The sequence below is a fragment of the Cajanus cajan genome, chromosome 11 (genome assembly GCF_000230855.2).
Source record: "Cajanus cajan strain Asha chromosome 11, NIPB_CcT2T_4, whole genome shotgun sequence".
NCBI classification, from domain to species: Eukaryota; Viridiplantae; Streptophyta; class Magnoliopsida; order Fabales; family Fabaceae; genus Cajanus; species Cajanus cajan.
The window spans coordinates 28,287,590-28,309,558 of NC_138527.1; the positions used below are offsets into that span (position 1 = coordinate 28,287,590).

Genomic DNA, 21,969 nt, shown 5'->3' on the forward strand with positions numbered 1-21,969 from the left:
CTGTCCCTCAAAGACGACATAAACCTTTGGCTGAGAGTTGTTTGTACTCATGTTTTTGGTGTTCAAAGAGGAGGACTGAACCTCAGAATACACAATTAGCATTTAAAATCAAATTGTGACGTTAACAATGCAAACATTTTTTTATGTATAAATATTGTACAACACGTATATAATATAAAAAACCATAAACCCATATGATTTCATATTTTGTTTTGCCATGTTATTTGGTCAATGAAAAACCAAAAAAAACGTGTACACACTGGACAACCAATTTGAAACAATTGCAAAACCATTGCCATCATTCAATTAAAAAAATCACTTTGAATCCAGGAGTATGCGGTCAGTAGCTTCTGCGGATGAAGTTGTCACATAATCATGACAATACAATTGATTTGATGTCCTCGGGTTGCTCTCCATCTTGAAAAAATATATGTATTATACATCCTAACTTAATAATAGCATGTATTATAATTAAATACTTCAATATTAATATTTTCTTAATACATTTTACTTTTTCTTTGGTGCTAATTTCTTCAATTTATAATATAAATAAATTTTCCACTTGTAATAATTAGTAATTAATTTATTTGAATATTTTAATAATATTATTCTTAATTTTAATTTTGTTTATTCTGTCACATATAAGTAAAATTTGTAATGAAAATTTACCTTTTCATTATTATCTTTTAATTAATGTTTTATATTTATTCATGTTATATTAATTTTTAATGTAAAAATTATATTATTTTAAATTTATTTTTGAAATATTATTTGTTGACATAATTTAAAGTACCAAAACCTATTAATTTTCGTGGATACCATAATATATCTTGTTTATATAATGTGTATATATACAAATAATTTTATTTATTATATTTATTAAAATACTAAAAAATGTACTATAACATTACGTTTGAAATTATTAAACAATAAATTCAACCAAAATTTGTTATACTATTAACAGTTGTACAACATATGAAATTTGATATTTATTAAAGTTGTTTAATTTACTTAACACGTAGTAATATAGTTCTGCTATTGTCCAATACGAGTGTTTTAACTCTTAGTTTACTTTACTTGTGTTGTGTAGCACATGTTGCCTAAGATTGTCTTAAAATACATAAGAAATGCATGTCCTAGTTCGCACCTTCTCTTCTTTTATTGCTGCATGACGTGACTACTCACCATCGTCTGACTTCTCAGCAGGGACATGCCGCATCACCTGAGTTATCACCAGCCTTTGACCAAACATTCCATTCAAACTCATTAATGTATTTTCCACTTTCTCTATTTATACATCATGCATCTCATTCTCTCCCGCAACTCTTCCTCCTTTGCTTTGTGTTAATTTTGTGTTCTCCGGTAGACTTCGTTGCTGTAAGTTTTATTTTTGTACCGTCCAGGTCATAATCCGACCCAACCTCTCTATCGGCAATAGGGCAAGCATGATCTCCTACTCAGAAATTGCCCGACTCGGCCTGCTAACTCATTTTCCCTCGCCTATAAGGAGACCACTCGGTATTTATCCGACTGGGCCTTCGGTAGGGATCTTGTTGGTTGAAGCCCAACTCGGCCTGCTAGCTCATTTCTTCTCGCCTATAAGGAGGCCACTCGGTATTTATCCGACTGGGCCCTCAGTATGGATCTAATCAGTTGAAAGTCGACTAAGCTCATTCCCGCTAACCCTGCGCCGTCGTGATAAAAACGGTTGGGAAAATCTCGTCATTCCCGGGGCCCAAAAGGCCCATGAACGACGTACCATAAAACCCAAAACCCTAGAGTTGAGAAGACAGATTACACTTTTGAATGCTCTGGCTTTGAGGCTTGACCTAGACGGAAACCCTAGCTCACCCTTTGGCCAGAACATTTTGGCGCCCACCGTGGGGTTACTGTGAAACTTTTCCTACGCCCCAATTCATACAGAAAGACCTACACTTTACCATGGCGAGAGGCGGCAATAACAACAACTCACAACCCCCTACCATGGAACAGATGATGGCCATGATCAATGGCTTAAGGGAGGAGAATGTGCAGTCCAAGGAGAGAGAGGAGGCCATTCAACGTGAGAATGAAGAGATCAGGAGAAGGGCGGATGAGATGCAAGCCAGAATAACGGCCAGTACTAGAACAGTAGAGGAGGATGTCATGCTGGAGGTCCCTAGGGATTTTTGACCTTTCTCGGAGGCCATTGAGGCTGAGATTATGCCCAGGGATCATCGGATACCTCAGGTCGAACCTTTTGATGGAACGTAGGATCCCAGTCAGCACTTGACGAACTTCCGAGCTCAAATGTTGATATGCGAAGGAAGCATGGAGGTCCGCTGTAAACTATTCATGGGCACGCTCAAAAAGGCGGCACTTGATTGGTTTAGTGGTCTACCCGATCGGTCAATCACCGACTTCGATGTTTTTAGTCGGCTATTCATGGCACAGTTCGCCGCTAACAAAAAGAAGCCACCAATCACATCGGACTTGTTCGACCTCAAGCAACAACGTGAGGAGTCTCTAAAAGACTTTCTGCAAAGGTTTAATGAGGTCGCCTTGAGAATAGCGTCGTTGGATGAACGGATGGCGGTCATCGCGCTTAAAAAAGCAAATTGTCAAACGATGTCGGAGGTCCGGGCTTTCGCATTAAGTCACATCAAAACGGAGGAAAATCAAATTATTAAGAGGGCAGCGGAAAACCGAGAAGCAGGGGGCAGCAATAAGGAGGGCAACAAGCATCTCCGACCGCGGTCAGATTGGAGTAAGCGACGCGACCAATACAACCCGAAGGAGAGCAACTACCGACAGGCCGATCGCGCTGGTCGGCCAAGGGGCGAGTGGCCACGTAGCAAGGAGGAGGAGAAGTTTACTCTACTTAATGTTCCCAGGCGACACATCTTGCATCACGTTAACAGTGCGTCACTATTTGAGTTCCCAGCGGCAACTGACCGCCAATTGGGACCTTACAAAACCGACTGGTGTGAATTTCATCGGACTCATGGACACACAACTGAGAATTGCTTCGTTCTTGGTAGGCAGATTGAGCGCCTTATCAAGGAGGGTCGTTTGAAAAAGTTTATTGTAGGAAAGCAGGATGAGGGCTCGTTCGACAGGCGACGCAGGCAGGGAGGAGAAGACACCAGGAGAGGAAGGCGAGAAGGGAGATCTCCCCCGAGAGATCCCCCGCAAAAAACTACGGAGACTCACCAGTAGGCCGTCCATGGAGACTTCAACACCATTGCAGGGGGATTTGCTGGAGGAGGGCCGACTTCAGCAGCCCAGAAGAGATACTCTCGGTCGGTTTTATTAGTCTCGGATTGGGCGAGACCTACCCGGCCAGCTATCACGTTCTCGGACGCCGACTTTGAGGGTGTGTCTCCCCATGAGGACGACCCTATAGTCGTCTCGGCGATAGTCATGGCCAACATAATGTTCTGGGAAGCCTTTGTTGGGATGAAAATTCTGACCGATTGCCTTATGCCATATGCAGGTACGTTAGTTGGTTTTGCAGGTGATCAGGTAACGGCCAGGGGATACACCGATTTGGGGACAACCTTTGGCCAGGGAGACCATATGAAGACTATCATTGTCCGATACCTTGTGGTCAATGCTCAGTCGTCCTACAACATGCTAGTCAGATGACCGATATTGAATAAGTTGGGAGCAGTCATCTCCACACCCCACTTGAAGATGAAGTACCCCTTACCCAGTGGGAAGGTTGGGGTCGTCTGTGTTGACCAAGAAGTCGCAAGAAGGTGCTACGAGGACAGCTTGAGGGCGAGGAGACAATTATATGTGACGCAGGTCGATCGGGGTGTTCAGTCAATCGAGTTGGATCCGAGAGTGAGTCATTTCGATACCCGACCAGCCCCGGCAGAGGACTTGAAGGAGGTTACCTTGGCCGAGGGGAGAACGGTCAAGATTGGTGTATCTCTGAGCAAGGAAGACGAGGAAGGTTTAGTGACTGTACTGAAAAGCAATATATCGACTTTCGTGTGGAGTGTCGGGGATATGCCGGGCATTGATCCCGATTTCTTATGTCACCATCTCATGGTCGACCCCAAGGCGAAGCCCGTGATCCAAAAAAGGCGAAAGTTTGGAGAAGACAAAAGGAAGACTATAGTTGAGGAGACGAAGAAGTTGATGGCAGCTGGTCACATTCGGGAAAACCAATACCCAACGTGGCTGGTGAACGTGGTAATGGTACGAAAGAATAATGGAAGTTGGAGGATGTGCACAGACTTCACCGACCTAAACAAAGCTTGCCCGAAAGACTCATACCAACTTCCCAACATAGATTGCCTGGTCGACAGTACCTCGGGGTACGAGTTGTTAAGCTTCATGGACGCCTATTCAGGTTACAACCAAATCAGAATGCATCCTGCTGATGAGGACAAAATGGCCTTCATAGCCGATCAAGCTACTTGTTGTTACAGGGTCATGCCTTTTGGTTTGAAGAACGCGGGAGCGACGTACCAGCAGCTCATGGACAAAGTCCTGGCAAAGCAGCTTGGAAGGAATGTCGAGGCATACGTAGACGATATGGTGGTAAAGTCGGACAGCTTCTATCGGCATTCCGCCGACTTGCAAGAGTGCTTCGACACTTTGGCGCGTTATCAACTCAAGTTGAATCCCGCGAAGTGCTCTTTCGGCGTCCAAGCAGGAAAGTTTCTCGGTTTCCTGCTGACCCATCGTGGTATTAAGGCAAATCCTGCGAAGTGCTCTGCGATTATCAATATGAGAAGTCCGGCGACGGTAAAAGAGGTCCATCAGTTGACAGGAAGGATGGCTTCCCTCTCTCGGTTCCTTTCAAAGGTGGCGGATAAGTCGCTGCCCTTGTTCCAGTGCTTGAGAAAGAACAATCGTTTTGCATGGACAGAGGAGTGTGAAAGAGCGTTCGGCGAACTCAAATAGTCTCTCACCTCACCACCAATCCTCTCCAAACCGCAAGCCGATCTCCCTTTACTGATGTATTTGTCGGCATCCGATAGCGCCATCAGCGCGGTCTTAGTACAAGAAAGAGGTAGCTTTCAATTGCCCATTTATTTTGTTAGCAGGGTGTTGCAAGGCGCGGAGGTTCGTTACCAGAAGATTGAGAAACTAGCCCTAGCAATACTTGTTACAGCGCGGAAGCTGAGACATTACTTTCAGAGTTATGAGGTGGTAGTCTGAACAGATCATCCGATTAGGCAAGTACTGTAGAAGCCCGACTTGGCAGGAAGGATGTTGAAGTGGTCCGTGGAGTTGTCAGAGTATTCCATCAAGTATGAGCCGAGAAGAGCAATCAAAGCTCAAACGCTAGTTGACTTCGTGATGGAACTAACCTCACCGGCGGGGGAAGGCCAAATTGAAGAGACACAGTGGATTCTGTCGGTAGATGGAGCCTCAAACCTTGGAGGAAGTGGAGCGGGGATTGTCTTGGAAGGACCAGGAGGAATTTTGCTGGAACAATCATTGCGATTTGAGTTCTGGGCAAGCAATAACCAAGCCGAGTATGAAGCGTTGTTGGTCGGTATGACATTGGCGAAGGAAATGGGGGCGACAAGTTTATCAGCACGAAGTGACTCCCAACTGATCACGGGGCAGGTAGCCGGCACCTTCCAGGCAAAGGACCCTCAACTGGCTAAGTACTTGGAAAAGGTTATGCTCTTATCGGAAAACTTTTGAGAGTTCACACTTAACCACGTACCACGAGAGCAAAATTCCAGGGCCGACTTGCTCTCCAAGCTTGCAAGCACAAAGAAACCAGGAGCTACTCGGTCAGTCATCCAAGAAACATTGGCACAGCCGAGTATAAACGAGGCCCAAGAAAATATCCTATTCATCCAGGAAGAACTCAACTCGTGGATGGGACCATACATTGCATATCTGACTCGGGGGGAACTATCGGAGGACAAAAAGGAGGCATCGTTAGTGCAAAGGGAGTCGGCCAGGTTCATCGTCATCAACGAAAGGTTGTACTGAAGTGGCTTTAGCTCTCCTCTCCTAAGGTGTTTGACCATACTGCAAGCACAAAAAGTGATGGATGAAATACATAGTGGAATGTGCGGAAGTCATATCGGAGGCCGAGCTCTGGTGTACAAAGTCGCCCGAGCAGTGTACTTTTGGCCATCCTTGAGGAACGACTGTGTCAATTGGGTCCAAAAGTGTGACGGATGCCAGAGACATGCAGCCCTGCACCATTCCCTAGCTGAACGACTACATTCGATATTATCCCCCTGGCCTTTTCACAAGTGGGGGATTGATATTCTCGGTCCATTTTCGATCGCAGTAAGACAAATGAAGTTCTTGATAGTAGCTGTGGATTACTTCAGCAAATGGATCAAGGCGGAGCCAGTTGCAACCATCTCGGCAGAGAAGGTTAGAGCGTTTCTTTGGAAAAACGTAGTGTGCAGGTATGGAGTCCCTCAGATGCTCGTATTCGATAATGGGACACAGTTTGCGAGTGCGAGAGTCCGAGATTTTTGTAAAGAAGTCGGCATCCGGATGGCATTCACTTCCGTTGAGCACCCACAGTCTAACAGCCAGGCAGAGTCGGCCAACAAGGTAATCCTCTCAGGTTTGAAGAAGCGTGTCCAAGACTCAAGCGCTTCTTGGGTGGAGGAGTTACCCCGAGTGCTATGGTCATACCACATAACTGTTCATTCGTCGACCCAGGACACCCCTTTCAATCTAGTGTACGGAACAGACGCCATGATCCCGATCGAAATCGCAGAACCATCAGTACGAACTACTGCTTTTTTAGAGGAGGAATCCGACCAGGGAAGACGAGTAGACTTGGACTTGATCACAGAAACAAGGGAGAGAGCTAGGATAAATCAAGTAGCAACACAGAGACGAGCAACCTTCAAGTACAATACAAAAGTCGTCCCGAGAGATTTTGTTGTAGGAGACCTCGTGTTGAAGCGTGCTCAACTAACTCAGATGAGAAACAAGTTGTCACCTAAGTGGGTCGGCCCCTACAAAATTGACGATGTGGTTGGCAAAGGAGCTTACCGACTGAGGACCCTGGATGGCGGGATGATACCGAGGACTTGGAATGCTGCAAATTTGCGTTTTTACTATAGCTAGTCTCTTTATCCATTTGTATTAGGTGCACTCTTTTCCTAACTCAGTATTTTGTCCCCGTAAAAATATGAGGGGTTTTTGCTGAGAAGGTTTTTAACGAGGCACCACTTTCAATTCTAATAAATGTCTCTCATTGTTTTTTGTCATGATTCCTAACATATGTTATTTTAAAGGCACTACAAACTCGTGATTGTCGGCAAAGGTCCGACTGGGCAAGTATAAAAAACTCGAAGACAAACTCGTGATTGTCGGCAAAAGTCCGATTGGGCGAGTATAAATAACTCGAAGACAAACTCGTGATTGTCGGCAAAAGTTCGACTAGGCGAGTATAAATAACTCGAAGACAAACTCGTGATTGTCGGCAAAGGTCCGACTGGGCGAGTATAAAAAACTCGAAGACAAACTCATGATTGTCGGCAAAAGTCCGACTGGGCGAGTATAATTATGATAATTTTATAATTTTATAATTTTTCCATTCAAGCTTCAAATCGGAATCCGACCGATCATCTTGACAAGTTTGAGTTTTAAGTCGGATGTTAGCCGATTGGGTACTTCTGAATCGGTGTTTGACTGACTATTATGCTAATTTTATAATGTCCATTCAAGCCTCAAGTCGGAATTTGGACGCCTTGAATATACAAAATTCGTTTTAACTTAGAAACATTTTTATCCTTTTTCCTAGTCGGAATTTGGGCGACTAGATTGGAGATTCATTTTTAACTTAGAAAATTTTCGTACTTTGTTTCAAGTCGAAATTTGGACGCCTTGAATATACAAAATTCGTTTTTAACTTAGAAACATTTTTATCCTTTCTCCTAGTCGGAATTTGGGCGACTAGATTGGAGATTCATTTTTAACTTAGAAAATTTTCGTACTTTGTTTCAAGTCGAAATTTGGACGCCTTGAATATACAAAATTCGTTTTTAACTTAGAAACATTTTTATTCCTTTTTCCTAGTCGGAATTTGGACGACTAGATTGGAGATTCATTTTTAACTTAGAAAATTTTCGTACTTTGTTTCAAGTCAGAATTTGGACGGTTTGAATATACAAAATTCGTTTTTAACTTAGAAATATTTTTATCCTTTTTCCTAGTCAGAATTTGGGCGACTAGATTGGAGATTCGTTTTTAACTTAGAAATATTTTTATCCTTTTTCCTAGTCAGAATTTGGGCGACTAGATTGGAGATTCATTTTTAACTTAGAAATATTTTTATCCTTTTTCCTAGTCGGTATTTGAACGACCAGGGGCTTTCAATTTCCAATTTTTAACTTAGAAAAATTTTCTATTTTTCCTAGTCGGTATTTGAACGACCAGGGGCTTTCAATTTGAGCAGTCGCCCTAGCCTTTTCGCCTTATAGGCTCGAGGCTGGAAGACAAGTGTACCGTCCAGGTCTATTACCTATACCTATTCTCGGTTTACTGCCGAGATTATTCAAGGAGAGCAGTCGCCCTAGCCTTTTCGCCTTATAGGCTCGAGGCTGGAAGGCAAGTGTACCGTCCAGGTCATAATCCGACCCAACCTCTCTATCGGCAATAGGGCAAGCATGATCTCCTACTCGGAAATTGCCCGACTCGGCCTGCTAACTCATTTTCCCTCGCTTGTAAGGAGACCACTCGGTATTTATCCGACTGGGCCCTCGGTAGGGATCCAGTTGGTTGAAGCTCAACTCGGCCTGCTAGCTCATTTCTTCTCGCCTATAAGGAGGCCACTCGGTATTTATCCGACTGGGCCCTCGGTATGGATCTAATCAGTTGAAAGCCGACTAAGCTCATTCCCGCTAACCCCGCACCGTCGTGATAAGAACGGTTGGGAAAATCCCGTCATTCCCGGGGCCCAAAAGGCCCATGAACGACGTACCATAAAACCCAAAACCCTAGAGTTGAGAAGGCAGATTACACTTTTGAATGCTCTGGCTTTGAGGCTTGACCTAGATGGAAACCCTAGCTCACCCTTTGGCCGGAACAATTTTGTATGAGTTTACGTTTTTCTATATCATCTTTATATGACAATAATATAAATTATTCATAGTTGTTATATATTTTCTGAATATATCTGTATTCTTCGTTTGCAGGTTACAAAAAACTTTCATCTATCGACTACTACTTTTTACACGTAAGTATAATATAAAAATTAAATATTTTCGTTTATCCTGACATTAATGGTTTAATCAAATGTCATGTATGTCAAGCAATTTTTAAAATACAATACTATATTTATTATAACGAATATTGTTATCAAATTCGTACTTAATAAATACTATGAAACATAAAAGAATTCTAAATTAACTTTTTACATTTTAATATAAAAAATCTGTGTTTTGCTATATGTAAGTTATATTGCAAGTTAACACAAATAATATATGTAACGACAAGTTTAATTAATTTTTAATAAATATCCTCAGCATACTGAAATTATATTATTTTACACATTATAAACTATATGAGTTTAATTAATTAAAATAAAAGTACATACCGTGTTAAATTAAATTATTAAATACTATAAATATCATAAATATATATATATATATATATATATAGTGAACGTACTTATTAAATATTGTAAATAAAAACCGTACATCAAATTTAATATCTAAACCCTAAATTCAAAAACTTCATAAATAGTAAATAATTTACAAAATAAAATAATATTATTATAATCATATTTGTTTTTGTTTTATATTAGAAATGTCTCGTAGAGGAGTCGATTACGTACCAGACAGCGATGAGGAGCAAGATTTAGTTCGCTCAGAGGAAGAAATCATACATCAACAATTACTGTCTCAATGGAGAAGGATTAGGGCAGCTAAGCAAGTTGCTGAGGCTACACAAGAACAACCATTGTCTCCATTATCACCACCACCGCTGGAACTTGGAGATGACAATGATGACGACACATTTACCTCGCGTAACATAGGCATTGTTATGCCTGGACCTGCTGGTTTGGTGCAAGCTGAGATCAGGAACAAGCAGTCTGATAATCCTTTGCCAACGCAACAATTGCATTCAGATATTGCCCGACTTGCCAACATGGCCTTCAACACTAAACCTTGGCGTTATGCTCTTCATTATGTCAAATCCAGAGGTTTTTTCCATTATTCAACTCTGTCTCTTTAAATATTCCAACGCACTTTCAAATTTTTTTTCTGTTTATTAACAATAGGGCTACCAGAAGTCACACCATTGATTAACATAGACCATAATTTAGAAAGAGCTAGTTCCAATTGTTGTTGCTTTTGTCGACTCCATGACCCCAACAGGCAAGGGCAATTATACAATAAATTTGAAGGTATGAACCCTAAACTTTGGTAAACTTAATAGAATCTATTGATTTTAATTATAACATTATGTTTCATTTAGGACCCAACTGCAACGATTGGGGCAAGCTTACATTATAAAACAAAAGAACACCCACAATACGGCCACCACATTGTGGTTGGTTGTGTGTTAGTTTTGAAGCAGGTAATATTTGTACTATATATAACAAAATATATGAAATTTGACTTAATTGTTCAATTCATTTATTTAACTTTTCTTCAGATAGTCGTCTTTGCACCAGCGCGTAGCCGTGGTCCATACTTTTTGAACATAACACAAAATAATGTGCAACGGGTGAGTATACACACTGAAAGTATAACTTAATAACATTTTAATATTCAATATAAACCAATTAATATTATTTTGTAATTGTTTGTTTCATGTTTCTTTCAGGTCATTGAAAAGGATATATGATTTAATGATGATAACATTAATGTATTTTAAGACTATGTTGTTTTTTAATGTCGATCATTGTAACTTAATGTTTTATTTTCATTGTTAACTTTTCATTTCCTGCTAAATTATTATTAAATATTAGTAAAATTGTTGTATGCTGCCTTACGAAGTCATCAATAGTGCATTGTAGATGTGTGTACTCTTACTATTTCACTACACTTCAAACTCAAACATATACATTCATTCATATAAACTTACTACAAAACAAAACCAATACAAAACAATTTATATGTACTTAGAAATATTGTATTTTTATATATATTTTTTCACTAAAACATGCATGTTAAAAATTCACAATTAAAAATATTGAACAATATACGTATATAAAATACAAATAATAACCTTTTTAATTAATTATAAATTATAACTAAATAAGTGAAACTATAAACCCTATAAAATAAAATTACTCTGTACAATTTATGATTTGGGGTTTGGGGTTCTCAGTTTAGGGATTACATTTTATGCTTTATTGTCACTAAACCCTTTAATGTTAACAAAAAAATAAATATATATTTCAATATCATACATTTGTTAACTTTTTATAAGAATTGTGTTTTTTTTTTACTAAAACATTTATATACTGAATATTAAAAATAAAAACCAATTCCACAAAATAAGTATATAAATAAAAAATTTAAAAATATTTGAAATTACAAAAACTATAAAATAATAACTAAAATTATAAACACCGAAAATAATACTATTCTGTCAAAGGTTTATGGTTTATGGTTTTCACATTACGGAAATTCACAAACTTTAATCCTATGTGACAAGGGGTATAGTATGGTATTCAACTACATAAATCTTATGGTTAATATTCATGCTCCACTGATACACCAGTTATATAAGTGGTCTTCATCTGCTTTTGGCCTTTTCATTGCTAATGACCTCAGTCAACCTAATGGGTTTGCTGAGCCTAGGGTTTTCTTTACTTGGCCTTTACATGGATGATCACCTTTGACATGTTTTTCCTACTATGACACTTTATATTGTTTGGTCTTGTATTATGGCCTTTAGTATAACACTTTTTGGGTTTTAAGCTTAATAGGGCTACTTTTGGCCCTCATTCTAAGGATGCTTCATGTCATTCAGGAAGCACCTTCATATCTCACTGACGCTTAACACCAAACTAGCCGCACCTACTGTCATTCAACCAAACAGTCTCCTATTGTCTCCTGTTTGTTAATTAGACAAAGGCCCTTTGTGTGACTTATGTTTAACGCCACATACATTACCATCCAATGCAAATGGAAACAGATATTTTGTAACAACAATTTTTTAAAACAAAATTGTTGTTACATATAAAACAAAAACTAAAAAATTTTATGAATCATTTAAATCACACAAAATAATATTTATAATACAAAATATTGTTTGGTGTTATTTTCTAATTTATGCATATAATTAATGTAAACCTCTATTTTAAATATAATTTAGTAGAGTGAAAAAAAAAATATTTTTCTTAATTGAAAAAAGTGCCTATGACAAATAGGAACTTAGAACGGGCCGTTCCCAATTCAGAACGGCCCGTTCTGCTTTAACTACTCATATTTTGTTTTTAAATATGGAACGGGCCGTTCTCATTTCCAAACACGGCCGTCTCATTTCAATGTGGAACGCCCCGTACTGATTCGTTATTCAAATCTTAATGTTTCATCTGGAATGGCCCGTTCTTTTTTCACAATGGTCCGTTCTGGGCGTCAATACCACTTCATTTTTTTCCGCTAATTTAAACTAAATATTAAAATGACTACAAAATTCACATACTTTACTTCATAGTATTCATATTAACGTTAGATGTTTGAAGTATGTAGTTACCCTAATTTGTATGACTAAAGCCTTTAATGTTAACAAATAATTTAATATATATTATTACAACATATATAAATTTAATATTTTTTATTTAACAATTGTATTTTTTATATTTTTCTTCACAAAATAACAAATATTATATATTCATAAAAACAAAAAATTTCAATAATCAAATTTCATAACTAAAAAACTTATATTCTAAACAGTATAAATTAATAATTTGTATGTAGCGTTTAACATTTACGGTTTCTCATAATAATGACTTCTTTGTATAAAATGTTATATATATTTATTTTTAAATATTCAAATTTTGTTATAATAAATAAATTACCAATTCTTTTAGCAAATCGCAAAAATATTATTTCATTCTTCTATCAAATTATTGATATATTATTTTTTATTATAAACTGTTATATAAACAAGTATCATAATGAAAACTTGTGCATTTTTAGACTACAAACATCAAATTAATATGAAATTTGTTAACTATCACACAAAACAATTTTCACTATTTAAAATTATAATTTTCATCTATTTATATTAACTTTGAACAAACAAAATTCATCACTAACTTGTCAAAACGGAACCCCAACCAAAGCAGGTTAATGATGGATGGTGTTACGTCGTTTCATGAGCGTTTTACTTTCCTGAGGACGCTCATTAAATTGGCAACACAGCTGTTTCCCTCCCTCTCATGAATATGTTTGCGTGTCACCAAAATAAATCAACAACATCACTGAAGGGTTTTTGAAAATTATAAAATAAATTAAACAACACTACTCTGTTAACATTAGACACATGTCATGCATATACTTGTACATTGCTTACTTAACTTTGTTTATTGTATTTTCACTCAGAACATTATATGTTTTCTTTCTCACCGCCTACTATATCACCGGATTCTTTCTCACCATCACTGACTGTAACTCTGACCAATTTTTTTAGTTTTTTTTCACGGAAAAAATACCGGAATTTACTTCTCGTCCATGGATTGTAAGTTTGTAACCAACAACTACATGCCTACCAATTCATCACAAACAAATCATTCACCACATATCACGCATCTGAAGCTGAATGCCTAAAATATTCTTCAAACAAAGCTCATGCAAACTCTTCACCAATATACAACAATACGCCCTTCAAACAAACCGCTCCTACTTCAACACACGGTAATACATAAAATTTCAATACTTTTAATATATATATATATATATATGTTTATATCATTACATTCTTTTATTTACTATAATTTTTTTTTACCCGCAAAGGTTCCAACTTTTAATTGTTTCATAATTTTATTATAAAATAAGATATTTTTCAATATATTTATTAAACTATCTTATTATGTTTTTTATTTTATTTGTTTCAAACATCATTTGCAAAATAATTCCAAAAGTATATCCATATTAATGAAAATATGACCATCCTCTCATCAAGGGAAGCGTCACCAAACACCATATCACAGTACCTGTCACAAAATATTAAATCAATTAAAAAAATTAATAAATTTAATTATTACGGTTCGGTACAAAAATAGCACACATTTCTTACAAAATAATAATATCACTTGTGAAGTCCCACATCGGCTAGTAAGGAGAACGAAGCATGCCATATATATGGGTGTGGATACCTTACTCTCGTGGACGCGTTTTGGGAAAGAGCCCAAAAACAAATCCGTGAGGCCGCGAGGGCCAAAGCGGACAATATCCACATGCGGGTTGCTTGGGATGTTACATCACTGCTGCTTGCAATAAATTCTTCGGTTACTGCATGTCAAACATTCAATCAACTATTAACGCATTTCATTATTAAGCCTAACTCTAAATTTTTTTTTAATAAAATCAAATCTCAATTACGATAAATAAACACACTTATACTCATTTACACACAAATAAACTACATTCTTCACCACTTGCTATGACTTCTCCTAATGCCAACCGCATCAACATAGAACCAATTACTATTGAAATGGCAGGGCCTTCAACAAACAAAAGTCCAACCATTACCTCGTCAGCAAATGCTGAAGCCTTTGAAACCACTTCAACTTCTTTTGGGTTAGTTTAACAATGCATTTATTGTAAATCACTTGTATTCATTCATGGAAGTTGGATGCTTCCTAAACAATACTTTTTATACAAGCCAATAGAAGTTATTGCTCTAACGAATAATCCTGACACAACCAACCAACATGAAAATCATTCCAAGGTAATACTCTTATTCTACTACATCTCAAAAATCGTTGTCATTACGTACATATATATGCTCAAATCATTTAATGGTTCATTTTGTAGAATGCATTTGAACTACTACTTCTTGACAAAACTATTCAGGCCATATACTCCGCAACAAAACTCATTTCTAACATCACTCAGGTTTGGCATCAAACATTTTATAGTTTTTTCTTTACGCAACAACCTCAATCATATATACTAACTTCATTTTTTTACAACCTTCTTTTATAGGGTGTTAATGACCGTCTGCAGGAAATAGAGAAAAAACAAAATGAAATACATACGAAGCTTGCAAAGATTGAGTCTCAAATTAATATTACAAGAGACATAACTATCAGTGCAATTTCTCGCTCAATGAATGTTCAACAAAATTCTCCAACATTAACAACTACAAATCCAGATACTGGACTGAACACCACATCTAAGCGAATATATTCTCGGAATTCATCTCCATTGACAAAGCAATCCCAATGGAAATTTATGAATCAGTCACACATTATGAATCAAGTTGATACAAGACCAAGTAAGCGTAAGATGATTGGTAAAAGCATTTTGAGCAATAACAATATAGTTGGATATTCATCTTCGAACAACACGAATGCAATTGAACTGGAAGTTCATCATCGTCAGTCAACCCAACCACCCAACTACAATCAAAATAGTAGTTTTTCCATTCCACTCAAACGCAAGGTCGTATGTATACTTTACTTTACATTTACTTTATAATACATTCAATCACTTGTCAATGAAATTAGTTTTTCCATTCCACTGAAACTACAATTCCTTTTTTTTAGCCAACAATTAATGAAGGGTCATTGGAGTCATCGTTGCCATCCAATGTCTACAGAAACTTGACATTTAACGACTCAGCTGCACAAACCAATGTTAAAATACCTAACATACCAACTGAGTTAACATAGAATGGAAAAAAGCAGGTTCAACAACCAAACAACACAGATGTGCAAGATATACCATCAAGTGATGATGAGTTAGATGGTATCGTTGGTGTAGGCCACATTTTGCCACGGGTAAAAATCTTTACATTTTCAATTTTTTTTTCATTCAACTCCTCTAACACATGTCTATTGTAGAAAATCAACTCAATTTTTAGGCCTACCCAAGACATGGCATTAACAAAAGATCAATTACGACTATGCACCTATATTTTTTACCCTGACTATAAACTCAGGTTACCATTTTCATAACTCCTTCATACTGTATTAAATATTTACAACTACAATTTTGTTTTTTTTTTTTACTTATTTTTCTATTTCTTTTCTTGTAGTGAAGTACTCCTAAAAATGAATTACACATAAGTTACAAGACAACAATTACAATGTTTAAGTCCTAGAAATAAAATCAAACGTCAGGTATATGTATAAATTTAATATTTCATAATGTTTAATCATCTACAACAATATTCATTACCCTTTCTGCTCTCTAACCTCATTAGGTTGTTGCTTGGACGTCAATGAAGATCACTCATATGCAGGAAAAGATTACTGACCAAACCATTTGGTCTCTTCCTCCTGAATTTGCGGTAACCTTTCATTGTTATTATTTTTCTAACATTTCTATTTTTTCCAACTCCACAATCCAATACAGTTTACTTTTGTTTTCTAACTAATAATTTTCACAATTTGTAAATATTATCATATAACTTTTACACTAAAATACTGTAATTTTAATTATCATTTCTTTTTAATGTACAATTATAAACTTTAAATAACATCTATTATCAACATTTTCATCATTAGTTTTCCTTCTTTACTACACCTAATAACATGTATCAAAATTGTCATATTTCCATAGAGCTATCATTGAAGGAGACACAATTGAAGACCTATTGGAAACATATGCCAAACACTGGATGAAACCATATAAAAAATTATGTATACTGCATTCCATATTTCTTTCAAATGAAATACTAAACTATTTATTTAACTACATTTGATTTACCCATTTAATACAATATTTTGGTTTTCATAGATATATGTGCCAATTGAGGAATATAGCGGACACTGGTATTTGATGGTTCTTAGCTTAGAAGACAATGTAATATACCATTTGGATTCTTATCTGAAGGAGGAAAGAATGGCTCGTAGACGTGACAACATGATGCGAATAGTATGTCACAATTAACTCCAAATAAATCAACCATCCTAACTTCACTATCAATCTCATACATACTTTTTTCCTCTTTCAGTCCAACGTCATAATACAAATGATGGAATCAAGTTTTTATCCTCAACATTTTGTTAAAGAATTAGTACATGGAGAAAGCTGGGATATTTTGCAAGGAAGGGCAGTTCCAAATTGTGGCCATAGGTAACCAATACTAATTTACTTTACATTTTTTTTTCGTAATGAACTTTACATTGACAATTTTTTTTTCCAATGCATAACAGTAACAACTCTATTATTTGGGTTTTACAATCACTACAAGAAAATTCGGTATTTCAGACGGCAAAAATCCGTGGGAAATGCCCAAAATCCGTGGGTAATGAGGCATTTTCGACGGATTACCGACGGACACTAATCCGTCGGTAAATTGGTCGTCTGAAATTTACCCACGGATTTTTATCCGTGGGTAACTTTCCCACGGATTTTCCCACAGATTTATCCGTGGGTAATTTCCCACGGATAAATCTGTGGGAAATTACCCGAAAATTATAATTTTTTTTTAATTTTAATATTTATTAATGTAACAACCCTCATATTTGGCCTCTCAAAGGTTCTATTTCACGATATTTCATTGTTTAGTGTGTTTTATCCTTACTTGTGCAATTTCTGGGAAACTTCTCAGAAGGTCATCCATCCCTGTACTACTTCAAGTCAAGCACGCTTAACTGTGAAGTTCTTATGAGTAAGCTACTGAAATATATATGTATGTTGTCAGTATAACTTGTACAAATTAATTCATTTAAGTCATACTCAAATATACAATCTCATATTTGTACTATAATAATAATATATAATAATTTTATATTACAAATAATAATAATTAATAATAATAATAATAATAATAATATATTTAATTATTATTTATTTATATGTACTTATTTTTATAATTAACGTCTACTTATTTTTATTTAAAATTATAATTTAAATTATTTAATTTTATAATTTATAATGCTAATATAATTTAAAAAATTATAAATATTTATTTAATACATACTTATAAATTAAATTTTAATATTTTAAATAAATTATTAATTAATTTAATATATTTATTTACCTTAAATCAAACATATAAAATTCAAAAAATATATTTATCCTTGTTTTTTTTTCCTAATTATCAATTATTAATAAAATACTAACTTAAAATCTTATCTAATTATATATAATATTCTCATATCAAATTTAAAACCAGATATTAGTTATACAAAAATATTAAGATCATATAGTAAAACCAGATATTAATTATACAAAAATATTAAGATCATATAGTAAATTGTCAATAAGATTTTAGTTAAATAATTTAAAATAATTAATGTTTCAATTATATTGTTAATTCACAAATAATTTATTCCAAAACTAATTAATTTTTTATATTAATTATTAGTAAAATTTAGTAACTTTTAATTTAACAATTAATTACATCGATAAAATTCAACACACGCCATGAGTTACTGAGCGGAATAACTTTACCAAAGAGTTATTTTATAAGTTATCTTAAATCAAACATATAAAATTCAAAAAGTGTATTTATCCTTGTTTTATTTTTTAATTATCAACTATTAATAAAATACTAACTTAAAATCTTATCTAATAATATCATAATATTTTCATATCAAATTTAAAACCAGTTCTTACATTTTTGAAAAATATAAATTTGTCTGAAATATTTCATTAATAATATAACATTTCCTACAAAAATTTTCTCATCGAAAATATAAATTTTTCAACAGATTTAATTTTTTTTTATAAGAAATCATCTTCGATTAATATAACATTTTGTATATATGATTTAAGAGTAAAATATTTTTAATTTAACGGTTGAATTTACAAAATTCACATTTAATATAAAGTTATACGTCATCTTGTAACTGATTTTGTCTAAAAAATAATAGATAATCATACCCTTAACTGATTTTTATTTTATATATTCTAATTTTATTTGTAATAATATGATTATATATTTAAATAATTTAATTTTAATAATTTTTTAAGTATATTTTTGTCTTTTCACTTAAAATATTTCAATTTCCATATTTTAATTTGAATTATTTTTTAAGTATATTTTTGCGTTTTTGTCTTAAATTTTTGAATTTCTATATTGTAATTTAAATAATTTTTTATTTCTATTATTTATTAATTCTTTTCTTTTTCAATGTTTTATAACATTATTAAAATTTTATAATTTTAATCTCTCTAATTTTATCTTACTTTTTATTTTATAAATATAATTTGGATTATTCATTTTATAATTAAATTAATTTTTTTTAAAATTTTGTATGAGTTTACATTCTAAGAATGTATTGAAACTCCTCAATTTTGAATTTAAAAAAAAATAATTTTTCACAGGATTTCCCACGGTTTTATCTGTGGGTAATTTCCCACGGACTAATCTGTGGGTAATTTCCCACGGACTTGTCCGTGGGTAATTTCCCACGGACTTGTCCGTGGGTAATTTCTCACGGATTTGTCCGTTACCCACGGATTAGTCCGTGGGAAATCCGTGGGAAATTCTGTAAAAAATTATTTTTTTTTAAATTCAAAATTTTATTAAATAATTATCCTATTTAAAGATATTAAATCAATCATAATTATGTAAATTAAAACAAGTTCATTCATACAAAATAAAATGTCATACATAACAAATAAAGTTTAGGAGTTCAAATTTAAAAATAACATATAGTACGATCAGTAGTAGAATTATAACATAATGTCTAATAATCAGAATATTCATGTTGTTGCTATCTAATAATCAAATATTCAGGAATTTCAATACATTCTTAGAATGTAAACTCATAAAAAATTTAAATAATTTAATTTAATTATAAAATGAATAATCCAAATTATATTTATAAAATAAAAAGTAAGATAAAATTAGAGAGATTAAAATTATAAAATTTTATTAATGTTATAAAATATTTAAAATGAAAAGAATTAATAAATAATAGAAATAAAAAATTATTAAAATTAAAATATAGAAATTCAAAAATTTAAGACAAAAAGACAAAAATATACTTAAAAAATAATTCAAATTAAAATATAGAAATTCAAATATTTTAAGTGAAAAGACAAAAATATACTTAAAAAATTCTTAAAATTAAACTATTTAAATATATAATCATATTATTTCTAATAAAATTAGAATATATAAAATAAAAATTAGTTAAGGGTATGATTATCTATTATTTTTTAGACAAAATCAGTTACAAGATGACATATATTTCCATTTATCTATTACTATAGATAATCAAACAACTATATATTTAACTATTTTTCTTCTATTCATTTTCTCTGTCTTTATCTCTACTTTCTATATATAGATTCATTGAAGTTTTAAATACTCATATTTATACTCGTTACTTTGTATTTTACTGATTTACTTAAATATAAAATTCAGAAATCAATAAAATGTAAATTTAAGAAATTACTACAACTTAAAGAGAGATTTTTAAATCAATCAGTTATTAGGAACAAAAATAATTATTTAGTGTAATTATTTTAACTTTAATGTTTTAAATTTAAATAAAGAAGATTTAATCTATAAAAAATTCCATTAACCCCTACTTGAAGTTTTTCTCAATAACGTCATACATATATCTCTTATCAAATTTTTAAGTGAGTATTAATTTTCTTATTTATTTATTTAAGTGGCACATACAACTACTTATATAAGATAATACTGTTTTTATACTATTAAGAGAAAATAATTTATTAATACAAATATCAATAATTAAATGAGATTTGATCTCTTATTTCATTATTTAAACTTTTTTGAAATTTATTTTAAATATCATGCACACTGTGATTTAAAAAAATATATTAAATTTAAGTAATAATTTTAAAAATGAATTGAAAAAAATCTTATTTTCAAAATTGAATATCAATGAAAGTTTTCATCAAAATGACATAGTATTTGATGTAATTTAGAAATAAATGATAGATACAAATATATGATTTGCAGAACATAATTTAACTTTTTCCTCCCTTATTTAATTAATAACGTTATTTTCAAAGAGATGAGTGATTTTTAAAAATTAAAGAAAAGATGTATTATTCTTAAATTTGAACGTAATTTCATATTACAAGTTATATTGTTTTTTATATTTTTTGAATCATTTAAAAGTATTTTATTATATTGTATGATAAATAAATATTTGATTTAGAAAAGTTTATTTTTCATATCCATCTACTCCAAATGCATATCACGGTTGACTACCAAGGCTAACACTATCCTGATAGAAGTATGTCTCATGACTAGAGAAAAAATCTCATCATAGTCAATCCCCTTTTGTTATAGACAACCTTTTACTCCAAGACGAGCCTTGAACTTTTTCCTTTCTTTTTCTGATATTGCAGGCTTCCTCTTGTACACCTATTTGGTTCATTTTCCCTCTAGAAGTTCAACTAACTCCCATGTTTGGTTCTTATGCAAAGACTCCATCTCCTCCATGATGACACTCATCCATCTATCCTTCTCTTGACTTTTTATAGCCTCTTGAAATTTAGTTGGATCTCCTTAACTTGTGAGAAGTGCAAAAGACTATATCTTCAAACCCATACCTGATGGGTGGGTTAATTGTATGACGTTCCCTATCTTTGACAAGAGTGTATTGTTGTTGTTCACTAGAAATATTAGAGTCAAGTTTTGGTGTATGTTTAGGTCTTGGACAACAATTTTTTCCCTCCCAAAAAATAACTGATAACTACTCAACGTCCACTTGAACCACCTTAGAGTTGGGGGGCTCCAACTATCAAAGGAACTAGCACATCAATCTCAATTATCTACTTTAATATGAATTGCTTATCAAAGACGACATCTCCACTAATCACCATCTTTTGTAAAGTTAGATCTCAAAACTTGAACCCTTTCACGCCTTTAACATAACCTATGAAAAAGCAATTTTTTAACTTTGGATCAAGT

At 33.8% G+C, this 21,969-nt stretch overlaps 2 protein-coding genes across 2 annotated transcripts; both read left to right on the plus strand.

Moving 5' to 3' along the window:
• Positions 1-2,334: 2,334 nt before the first annotated feature.
• On the plus strand, positions 2,335-3,198 carry LOC109800346 (uncharacterized). The gene has a single exon (XM_020361134.2). It carries the CDS (start codon positions 2,335-2,337, stop codon positions 3,196-3,198), a length of 864 nt encoding a protein of 287 aa, XP_020216723.2.
• Positions 3,199-5,208: 2,010 nt separating this feature from the next.
• LOC145953489 (uncharacterized) lies at positions 5,209-5,652 on the plus strand. Its single transcript, XM_083067456.1, has one exon. It carries the CDS (start codon positions 5,209-5,211, stop codon positions 5,650-5,652), a length of 444 nt encoding a protein of 147 aa, XP_082923582.1.
• Positions 5,653-21,969: the final 16,317 nt, after the last annotated feature.